The sequence below is a fragment of the Bubalus bubalis genome, chromosome 14 (assembly GCF_019923935.1).
Source record: "Bubalus bubalis isolate 160015118507 breed Murrah chromosome 14, NDDB_SH_1, whole genome shotgun sequence".
NCBI classification, from domain to species: Eukaryota; Metazoa; Chordata; class Mammalia; order Artiodactyla; family Bovidae; genus Bubalus; species Bubalus bubalis.
This window is the reverse complement of record NC_059170.1, coordinates 40,931,109-40,943,357: the sequence shown is the minus strand read 5'-3', so window position 1 is coordinate 40,943,357 and position 12,249 is coordinate 40,931,109. Positions and strand designations below refer to the sequence as shown.

The window sequence follows — 12,249 nt, the reverse complement described above, 5'->3', positions numbered from 1 at the left end:
TAACTGAAAAGGGATGAATGCATTACAATTTTGGAAAAGTCTGTTTTATTCTCCATGCAATCTTTCAGTGAAAAGGCCTGTGGTAATCTGATTCTCAAGTTATTTTTTCCAGAAAATCTCAGTAAATGTTCTTATTTAAGAATGTGTGCTGAGGTTTACTACACAGCAGGTCTGTGCCAGGCAGCAGTGATACAAAGGGAAACAGAACAAGATCCCTGTCTTTAAGCAGCATGCTCTACTGGACTGTGAATTCTAGTCAGCAGAGGTTAGATATTTTTTGTTCACCACTGCAGCCTCATTACAGACCATTGCTGCTTAAAAGAGAAGTTGAGTCTCAAGCGGGGAGAGACTCCTGTACGTTGAGGCAGGAGAGGATGATCCCTACACAGAAGCAGCAGTGAGAAAACAGAGGAAAGAACCCATTTCAGGGATATTCCTGAACTGAGGCATTGCTTGTGAAATAGAAAAGACAGCGGTGAGAACACAGATAGAATGAACCGAGTTACAGACATGTTGTCAGAAGACTGGATTCCAGTTCCAAGTTCTTCACTTACTACTACTCCTAAGCACATGACTGAGTAGTGAGAGGATGGGTGTGGGTCAGAAATCACAGGTTTTCAGGAAGATTTAAAAAGATCCATAAACCTTTAAAACTGTAATATACTATAGTAATATAAAGGCTTACTTTCATATATTTCATTATTTTACTTGAGCCAAAAACTATAAACATACATATCCAGTAGTGCTTTCTTATCATCACCCCCAGCATGTGAAGAAGAAAAATGTGTATTTGTAGGAACAATGCAGCCTCTACTCCACCTCCTACTGAAACCAGGCTCTCAAAACATCAACAATAAACTCATGCAACTCTCACATAGAAAAATGGCCTTGATTTTTAGAGGTATAAGCTGAGGCATTTGCTTGTAACTTACTTCCACATTTTTTAGGAAAAAAAAAATATTTTTAGACAAATGAAGAGAATTAATGCAAAACATTATCTGGTAAATGTAGGTGATGGGTATATCATGCCATGCTACTTTTTTCTACATTAGCATTTTTCATAATGAAAAGAAGGAGGTGTTAAGGAAGAATAAGGGAAAAGAAAAAAAGGTTTCACGTAAACTGTTATTTGAGTTGTGAACTTATCCTCTTTCATGTCCTTTAGGAGAGCTGAATAGAAGTTTAAAAACATTTCCTACACACAGAGTTACCATACAAGCCAGCAATTCCACTCCTAGGTATAACCCAGCAAAAATGAAAATACTTGTCCACATAAAGACCATATGTACAAGAATATACATACTAGCTTTTTTTAATAATAGCTAAAAAGTAGAAACGAAGTGTCTACCAACTGCTGAATGGATAAAGAAAAAGTGGTACAATGGAATATTATTCAGTCAAAAAGTGAATCAAGTACATGCAACAACATAGAGAATCTCAAAAACACTAAGTAAAAAAACAGTTACTCATAAAAGGTCAGATATGATTCCATTTATAAGGAATGTCTGGAATATAGGTCAATCCACAGGTGTAAAAAGGAAAGCAGTGGTTACCAAGGCTGGTGAGAGGGGAGGTAACTGATGAAAACGGTCTAAAACTGACCGTGCTGACTGTTGCACAACTCTGAATGCACTAAAAAAAAACACTGAACTGTATACTTCAAATGGGTGAATTGTACGGTGAATTTTATCTCAATAAAGCTGTTATTACAAAGGGCCAGCAAGAACCTAGCCATGAAGCCCCATAGTCTTTCTCACCCCTGATCTCCAACTTCTACAGCATCTGACACTGCTAACACCCCTCCGGACACCTTCTGTTTCTTGTGAGACTCCACCTCCAGATTCTTCATTCACTGGACTGCTCTCAGCTCTTCCTCTTCCTGTCCTTGCCCCATGTCCCCATCCCTTGGTCCCATACCATCTAAAAAAAAGTTCCGTTCGTCACCATCTGTGCTGCCCCATGTAACAATATCTTTGGCTTCAACTAACATGCACACTCTGCCACCTTGAGCCCCAACCTCTAGTCCTCATCCCTCTTCCAACTGTTTTCGCCATCAGCAGGATAGCTTCTAGAACACTTATGATGACCTACTGTTTCTCAAACAGCTTACTGGAATAAATGTTCATTTACTGCGAGCTTACTAGGTGTAAGCTCCATGCTAAGCATTTTTCATAGTCTCATAATCCTCACAACAAATCTATAAGATAGTTTTATTTATTTACAGATGAAGAAAGTGAGGCTTAAAGAAATGAGGGCTAAAGCACATTCTTAATGATAAGACTACCTTTCTCCTGTAACTCATCAGCCTATCTAAAATCTCTCCTCTATTGATGATATCAATGCAGTGTAAATTTAACACTTTATATTTGACTATTTCCTTTCTCTACTCCTCATATCCCACAGTTGCCATCTTTGGTCAGTACCATCTATTCTCTATTCCTACTGCCATAAAGATAGTTAGGAGGAAAGCCTCCTTAGCCCCAGATGATAGCACTGACCTCTTGGCACTGAAAGATATCTTCTAGTCCAATCATCTTTTAAAAGAGAGAACTCTATTAGAAAGCCTTAAGTTCTTAGATTCAAAGCTCATGTATATATCTAAAGTTCTGATTCCAAAGATTATTTATCATCAATGAAACTAGCTTTTAATACAGACTCTTATGTAACTAACTAAATTCCACTTCACCTTGTAAAAGAAATTCTCCTTCCTTATAGACCGTACCTTTCGCTGGGTCTCCCAGAGTGGTGATGGCACTGCTGCCCACACAGAGTCCATGCTGACATACCAACTTCGCCTTAAACAAAAGATTGGACTTTGCTTTTATCATGTTTTGGAGTCAATGAAATAACTATAATTTACATACAAACTTTCAATACAGAATCTGTACACTATATGCATTCATGGCACAAAGCAAGTTTCTATAAGGCAACTGTGTTTCAGTTAATATTAACAGTTTAAACTTTTTCATGAAATTTTACCATTTCTGCTAATGAAAATGTCACTGGCAAAACCAAATTAAACAAGCTCACAGATTAGTCCTCTCTTGAAGATTTCTTTTACGATTACAGCTTGGGAATCACGAAATCTGAAAATGCCTTACCCCCCAGATGACCTTTATTTTTTTTTAAAGTATGAATCCCTAACATATCTTATGTGGAAGTCAACAACTAAGTAAATAAACTCTCTGGTATTACTATGTAACCATAATGTACATGCTAATGTTAACTATCCTTTAGCAAATCTACCCCCATTCTTTAAAAATCATGATCCCAACCAAAATACTACCTGTGAATTACTTTAAGCTGGATCACAGATCTCTGGCACTGATGAAAGTGTATCTAGAAGTGTCTTTGGAGACATACCTGCACACAGCAGTTTCTTTCTCCACAATTTAGGTATAAGCAACAATATATATGTTCAATTTTCAAAACAGCATGAAACAATCCCAAGTAACTAGAATGCTGAAAGTGTTCATCTTATCCCCAAAACCATGTAATTTAAACTTGAAGAAACTTCCACGAGAAATAGAAGATATCTATGTAAACAATGATCCAGAATGGAAAAATATCCATTCACTCCATTAAAAGGCGTTATTAATATTAAAAAGTCTGTATTAATTGAAATCTCACTACAAGCTTACAAATGTATTTAAGATAAAACTAAAGAAAACCTTAAAAAGTTGTAGAAATTAAATCTCTTTCATGAGAAGCTTTCATTGTCATTTACACTGCTACCTAAAAAAGACTGATGAACTGGTAATGTTACAAATTTTATAGAATCAATGTTTAACTTTAATGACATAATTAATTTTGTACCTTAATATCATAAAATTAATTTTCTAAGACCAAATTTCCTTACCTGATTTTCAGTTTCAAACAGAAGAAACCCGTAAGTTTCTTGAAGTTCTTCGTGAGTATAGTTACTAGCTTTTTTTTCTTGGTAAAAAGCTTTGTACTGTATAAAGAGAATAATCAAATGTTATAAACATGTTATTTTGCCTTGCAAATTAATTTTTAAAAAATGCATCAACTGAATTCCTCCTGCTAAAAGACTAATGAAATTTATTATTTTTCTATTCCCTAGAATACATTACAATTACCTTTCAAGTGATTATTACCAAGGATCGTTTATCTTGCTAAAATGTGATAGCTAAAAAGAAGTAGGCTCAAATATAAAAAATGATAGGTCTATTTCTTTAAAACTAAAATAAAACTAACCACAGACACAGTGTGTACCAAGCACCTCACCTCATTTAAGAAAATGTCATTTTTCACCAAAGTCACTTGACTGTACTGAAAACCATGCTCAGATGCAGAGTCCAAGTAAGAAGTATGGAGAATTGAAACTGTCCTCTGGAAGAGAGAGTCTGAACTCAAGGATACTGTCTCAAAAACTGTAAAACACAAAAATAATGCAACTGTTTAAGATAACCAAAGGCTGGGGAAAGTGGCACACTAAATATCAGGGACCAAGTCATTCATTTCCTTCCTGCATAACAAAGACATTTCCATTATGTTCTGGCCACCATATCTGGACTATCTTCAAAGACCTCATACTAGATGAAAATAACCTAAATGGATTATAACAATGGATGAATTACTTTTAATGCAAGAGTAAATCCCTTTAGGTTTAAAGCTGGTGCTGTAATCAAGGCTGTAAAAGCAGATGCATCTATAGTGTCAAGCTGGAGGTCAGCGACTGCTTAAATCAATGCTTCTTGTTCCTAAGTTTTTGTAAATCTAGGCCACATTTTGGAGAAGTCAGTGGCAGCCCACTCCAGTACTCTTGCCTGGAAAATCCCATGGACGGAGGAGCTTGGTAGGCTGCAGTCCATGGGGTTGCTAGGAGTTGGATGCGACTGAGCGACTTCACTTTCACTTTTCACTTTCATGCACTGGAGAAGGAAATGGCCACTCACTCCAGTGTTCTTGCCTGGAGAATCCCAGGGACAGAGGAGCCTGGTGGGCTGCCGTCTATAGGGTCACACAGACTCGGACACAACTGAAGCGACTTTGCAGCAGCAGCAGGCCACATTTTGATAAACTTAACCTTCCCAGTGGCTCACCAAATCTAGAGAGAAGTCTGTGAGGTTCCATGGAAAGGGGCTACTACTGCATACTCATTTGACCCTGGAGTACAGAATGAAAGGAGCAAAGGCTATAAAGAGTTTTGCCAAGGGAGCACACAGGTCATAGCAAACACCCTCTTCCAACAACACAAGAGAAGACTCTACACATGGACATCACCAGATGGTCAATATGAAAATCAGATTTATTATATTCTTTGCAGCCAAAGATGGAGAAGCTCTATACAGCCAGCAAAAACAAGACTGGGAGCTGACTGTGGCTCAGATCATGAACTCCTTATTGCCAAATTCAGACTTAAATTGAGAAAAGTAGGGAAAAACCATTAGACCATTCAGGTATGACCTAAATCAAATCCCTTATGAGTATACAGTGGAAGTGACAAATAGATTCAAGGGATCAGATCTGATAGAGTGCCTGAAGAACTATGGATGGAGGTTCGTGACACTGTATAGAAGGCAGGGATCAAGACGATCCCCAAGAAAAAGAAATGCAAAAAGGCAAAATGGTTGTCTGAGGAGGTCTTACAAATAGCTATGAAAAGAAGAGAAGCAAAAGGCAAAAGAGAAAAAGAAAGATATACCCATCTGAAAGCAGAGTTCCAAGGAATAACAAGGAGAGATAAGAAAGGCTTCCTCAGAGATCAATGCAAAAAAATAGAGGAAAACAACAGAATGGAAAAGACTAGAGATCTCTTCAAGAAAATCAGAGACACCAAGGGAACATTTCATGCAAAGATGGGCGCTATAAAGTACAAAAATGGTATGAACATGACAGAAGCAGGAGGTATTAAGAGGTGGCAAGAATACACAGAAGAACTATACAAAAAAGATCTTCATGACCCAGATAATCACGATGGCATGATCACTCACCTAGAGCCAGACATCCTGGAATGTGAAGTCAAGTGGGCCTTAGGAAGCATCACTACGAAGAAAGCTAGTGGAGGTGAAGGAATTCCAACTGAGCTATTTCAAATCCTAAAAGATGATGCTGTGAAAGTGCTGCACTCAATATGCCAGCAGATTTGGAAAACTCAGCAGTGGCCACAGGACTAGAAAAGGTCAGTTTTCATTCCAATCCCAAAGAAAGGCAATGCCAAAGAATGCTCAAACTACCACACAATTGCACTCATCTCACACACTAGTAAAGTAATACTCAAAATTCTCCAAGCCAGGCTTCAACAGAATGTGAACTGTGAACTTCCAGATGTTCAACCTGGATTTAGAAAAGGCCGAGGAACCAGAGATCAAATTGCCAACATCTGCTGGATCATCGAAAAAGCAAGAGAGGTCAGAAAAACATCTACTTCTGCTCTACTGACTACTCCAAAGCCTTTGACTGTGAGGACCACCATAAACTGTGGAAAATTCTTCGAGAGATGAGAATACCAGACCATCTGACCTGCCTTCTGAGAAATCTGTATGCAGGTCAAGAAGCAACAGATAGAACTGAACAAGGAACAACAGACTGGTTCCAAATTGGGAAAAGAGTATGTCAAGGCTGTGTATTGTCACCCTGCTTATTTAATTTATATGCAGAGTACATCATGAGAAATGCTGGACTGGATGAAGCACAAGCTGGAATCAAGATTGCTGGAGAAATATCAATAACCTCAGATACACAGATGATACCACACTTATGGCAGAAAGCAAAGAACTAAAGAGCCTCTTGATGAAAGTAAAGGAGAGTGAAAAAGTTGGCTTAAAACTCGACATTCAGAAAACTAAGATCACAGAATCCAATCCCATCACTTTATGGCAAATAGATGGGTAAACAGTGGAAACAGTGACAGACTTTATTTTTTTGGGCTCCAAAATCACTGCAGATGGTGACTGCAGCCATGAAATTAAAAGATGCTTGCTCCTTGGAAGAAAAGTTATGACCAAACTAGACAGTATATTAAAAAGCAGAGACATTACTTTGCCAACAAAGGTCCGTCTAGTCAAGGCTATGGTTTTTCCAGTAGTCATGTATGGCTATGAGAGTTGGACTATAAAGAAAGCTGAGCACAGAACAATTGATGCTTTCGAACTGTGGTGCTGGAGAAGACTCCTGAGAGTCCCTTGAGCAGCAAGGAGATCCAACAAGTCCATCCTAAAGGAAATCAGTCCTGAATATTCACTGGAAGGACTGATGCTGAAGCTGCAACTCCAATACTTTGGCCACCTGATGCGAAGAGCTGACTCATTTGAAAAGACCCTGATCCTGGGAAAGATTGAAGGCAGGAGGAGAAGGGGATGACAGAGGATAAGATGGCTGGATGCCATCACCGATTCAATGGACATGAGTTTGAGTAAACTCTGGGAGAGTTGGTGTTGGACAGGGAGGCCTGGCGTGCTGCAAACCATGGGGTCACAAAGAATCAGACATGACTGAGCAACTGAACTGAACTGCACACTCAGCAAACACATCAGAAATTGTTTTTCTCTGAGCCTTCCTCATCAGCCTGGAAATGTCTACTGAACTTTACTTCTTACGGATTATATTACAAAATTATCATTTTATGAAAATAAAAATTTATTACTTTTTTTGAAAGTGCTTTTTTCAAACCATACCCATGTACCATCTGAGAGATGCTAGGCTACCTCTCCTATGAAAGCCATGTTTCCTATAGTTGAGAATTAATGACCCAATCAAGCAATTTTCCTGGTTGGGCCTTTGTCCTTTTTATAAGTCCTCACTCAGCGAGAACTGAGACTAATGAAGTCTCATAACATGTAACTATTTGCTTTGTTTACTCCTTTCTATATGGATCCTCTATTCTCTTTAACCAAGGTGGGGAAAAGGATACACACAGATTACTTCTAAAGAGAACACAGTAATGTATATAACACTGGAAGTTTTGACCTTACAGTATAAATAAGTATGTTAATATGGTTTTCCTACTTTTATCAGAACTCAGCCAATTACATTAAAATTCAAAAGCTGAAGAGAATATAAGCTTTTTAAATAAAATTAATTTATGAACAACAGATTTAAAAAAAACCCTAAACTATTACAGAAATTAAAACAAACATTTCAGTAAAATTAATTTGTACTAAACTGTCCTAACACTTTAATTCACAAGGTAATTTGAAAATGCTTTTAATAACAAAACTTCCTAGAATCAAAAAATAAAAGATTATAAATAGCAAGGAAGGAAGAAAAAGATGAAACATTTATTTTTATTTTTCCTCAGTTTCATCTTCTCTCTTTCAATATTAATATAATGAAGTGAAAGTGAAAGTCACTCAGTTGTGTCCGACTTGCTTTGTGACCCCATGGACTGTAGCCTGCCAGGCTCCTCTGTCCATGGAATTCTCCAGGCAAGAATACTGGATCAATATACCAATGCTATTAAAAAAAAAAAGATATTCTAAAGTCCTTCAAATAGCAAAACACCAATGATAGTAATTAAAAATTTGGCTTTTTCAAATTTATTGAAATTTAACTTTTTCAAAGTTATTGACTTTGTTCAGCTAATAAGTCAAAACAAACTGGGAAGCCTACGTACTTCCAAGTTCATTTTACAAATAATCTGTACTGCTAGCTCAAATTAAAATCAAGATTCCCTTAAAAATCATAATTTTTGGAACCCAGTATTAATATTTAATATTTTTAAAAAGACTATATTTTAAAAATCTAAGTATACTCTTAGGCTCCATATCTGTGAAAGATTTTGCTTAAAAAAGTTCTTGTAGTTCTGGAAATGAACAAACTATGATTACCAACTATCTTAAATTGTACACAATGTTAACAGATAGGCACAGATTTTAAATTTCAGAAGTAGTAAAAACTACGTATTTCCCCAATTTTGAGTGTCAATGCACAATAATAAACTTCAAACATGGGAGAAATAATGCAATTAAAAAAAAAAAACCAAAAACCTGTCTAACACAGTGTGGGGAATACAGTTCCCAATAAAGCTATGACTAATGGTAATGATTTAAAATAAACAAGGCAGAACAAGTAAATCACTTATTTTGTACTTTCATATTGTAATTTCTAAGACTATTTACAGTTGAAAATGCTTCTCCTTTTAGGTTAGCACTCAATAGCCATACGTTATTAAAGTAATAATTTTACAGCTGGCAGAAGGAAAAGCATATAAAAATAAAACTTAATGGAAAAAACATGGTAAATCCTGAATCTTTTATGATTTCATAATAAATAACCTCGATTATACTCTCAAGAAAGTACATGTTTCCTGCTCTTTATGTAAGGAGATAGATGAGAATGTTTATTGAGAAGTCTCTGCCCACACAACGCACTCTCATTTAATCACCTAACAAGTGTACAAAACAAGGAGCACTGAATAAAAGGAAAGTTTTATCTTTTTTGCTGAGCAATACACATGCTTTATTTAAACCATTCAAGAGTATCAGAATATTAAGAGAAAGAAGAGGGGGCTATTCCACAAAGAAATTTAAACAACATCTAAGAGGGTAACTTGAAAAATATCTGATTATAAAGTGTAAAAAGTGTCCCCTAAGACTTAAGTGACAAACAGAGTGCACATGGAAAAAATTTAAGTTCAATCGAAATGGCTGTAAAAACTGAGTTAATGCTCTTTACTGTAGCACCTGGCTTTGGGTACATTTCTCTTGCCTGGAAAATCCCATGGACAGAGGAGCCTGGTAGGCTGCAGTCCATGGGGTCACTAAGAGTCAGACACGACTGCGTGACTTCACTTTCACTTTTCACTTTCATGCACTGGAGAAGGAAATGGCAACCCACTCCTTGTTCTTGCCTGGAGAATCCCAGGGACGGGGAGCCTGGTAGGCTGCCGTCTATGGGGTCGCACAGAGTCAGACACAACTGAAATGCCTTAACAGCAGCAGCAGCTCTGCTATTTGTGGATTTTATCTTAAAAGTTAGGTCAAGCTTGACATGAGAAGTTGGACTCTGCTCACAGTGCCCTGAATCATCTCCCCTATCTCAAACTCCATCAGGGATACTGAGTGACTTGACACGAGGGACACTTCTTTCTCTAACTTCTAATAAGAGAGACAAGGAAATTATAAACCAATTTCTCATGCTATGTCACAAGCATCTGTTTTCCATTTTATAAGCATCTGGTCTGTAAGCAAATAATGAGATGAACAAATGGCAACACCTTAGGTGTCACAATAATTCTAACAGAAACTAACCACTTCTACAACTCCCCTGAACATATGCTGCCTGTGATTAAGCAACAGCATTTCCACTCTAGATGCCTATATAGTTTATCTCCTCTAAGTAGGTTATTTGATAGTTGTTGAAGGAACAGCCCAGTCCTTAATCACCTAATCTGAAAAGGTATCTTTGATACCTTTAAGATATCAAAGGACTGCCAGTTTAAGATAAATACAACTTGTTCAGAACACAATTTGTCAGGAAGTAACAAAAACTTAAATGGGCATACTAAATAACCATTTCATTCCTGGGTATCTATTCCTCAAAAATATTAGCAAAGTGCAGAGGTGATACGTACAAGGATGTTCCACACACCAGCAACTATAACACGAAAAACAATGGAGATAACCTAAGTGAAAGTGAAAGTCGCTCAGTCCTGTTGGACTCTTTGTGACTCCATGGACTATACAGTCCATGGAATTCTCCAGGCCAGAATACTGGAGTGGGTAACCATTCCCTTCTCCAGGGGATCTTCCCAACCCGGGGATCAAACCAAGGTATCCCATATTGCAGGCAGGTTCTTTACCAATTAAGCCACCAGGGAAGCCTTGGAGATAACCTAAACTGCCATCAACAGGGAAACACCTTGCAACTATTAAATAAAAACAAAGTAAATCTGTATATACTAATGTACGAAGATATCTACTGTATACTACTGAGTGAATAAATGCATTATATAATATTATTTTGGTAAAAAAAATTATGTGTTTGAAAGTATACAGAAAAAGATCTAGAAAGAGATAGGAAATCCAACAGTTATTAACAGTGTTTATGCCAATGGTGACTGGGGAGCGGACAAAAAGGAGACCTTGTACTTTTACCTTACATATGTTACTACAATTTAGATTTTTCTTATATAAGCATGTATTACTTCTACTATTTAACATATCTCAACTTAAAATCAAGTAAAATAAATAATTTCAAAGAAATACAGAGAGTGACAATTTCTCTTGAACAGATACATTTTCTGATGCAATTTGAAAACTTAATTACCTATCAATTTTGGACTAATAATTAAAAACATTTTGCAGCTACTGGAAATTATAATTTTTTTTAAAGTCCTTGCATTTACATGATCTAAATTAAAATTTTAAAAACTGCATTGTTCAACTCTGGATTCATCAGCAATAACTTAGATCATTTGTTTAATACCCACTCTTTTTTGATATGAACCCTGTCTCAGTCTTCTCTAAGAGGGGATGCAGCTGGGAGGGTGGTCTTAATTCATTTTCACCAAGTATACCCCCAGAATTCTTGACATACTCCTGTTCCCTGTTAATGTCATAAATGCTAAAACAAAAAAAGAGAAAATTAAATCATAAAGTGAGTAGTTCTATTTTGGGCATATCTACTATATAAATAAATGTTTACTGAGCATTAGGTACAATTTTGTAATATTTACTTTGTCAAGTCTCCAGAGCTAAAGGCTAAAGCCCTACTGATTTGCTCTATAAGAAGTAATAACACACATAAACTGAAATGTTGTTTCTCCAATCCTTTAATTTTTAAAGGAAATTTTCTTCACAGAAATAAATAGAAATCACTTTTGCCTTATTGAAAAAAACCTTTCAGACAAGATCAGGGTGGTACAGTCTTAGATGAGGAAAAAAGCCCCTCAAAGTAAACAGATTATAGAACCACACTCATGTTCTACTGATTGGAAACAATAAAATCAAACAGAACACAAATAAAACCTCTCTCTACCCCTAAATTCAGTTCAGTTCAGTCGCTCAGTCGTGTCCGACTCTTTGCGACCCCATGAATCACAGCACGCCAGGCCTCCCTGTCCATCACCAACTCTTGGAGTTCACTCAAACTCATGTGCATCAAGTCGGTGATGCCATCCAGCCATATCATCCTCTGTCGTCCCCTTCTCCTCCTGCCCCCAATCCCTTCCAGCATCAGAGTCTTTTCCACTGAGTCAACTCTTCACATGAAGTAGCCACAGTATTGGAGTTTCAGCCTCAGCATCAGTCCTTCCAATGAACACCCAGGACTGATCTCCTTTAG

At 37.0% G+C, this 12,249-nt stretch overlaps 1 protein-coding gene across 8 annotated transcripts in view; it reads right to left on the bottom strand.

Annotated features, from left to right (window-relative positions):
* The window catches only part of TASOR2 (transcription activation suppressor family member 2), a 66,770-nt gene that overhangs the window by 36,940 nt on the left and 17,581 nt on the right, over positions 1 to 12,249 (bottom strand). For 4 of the 8 annotated variants that reach the window (XM_006041722.4, XM_006041723.4, XM_006041727.4 and 1 more), the window contains 4 exons: positions 11,396 to 11,529; positions 4,249 to 4,394; positions 3,860 to 3,955; positions 2,723 to 2,795 (listed from right to left, as the gene is read on the bottom strand). In XM_006041722.4, the coding sequence (XP_006041784.3) occupies positions 2,723 to 2,795; positions 3,860 to 3,955; positions 4,249 to 4,394; positions 11,396 to 11,529 (449 nt within the window). The remainder of the gene's footprint in view (positions 1 to 2,722; positions 2,796 to 3,859; positions 3,956 to 4,248; positions 4,395 to 11,395; positions 11,530 to 12,249) is intronic. The other 4 variants (XM_006041724.4, XM_025264114.3, XM_025264115.3 and 1 more) reach the window with 2 other exon arrangements.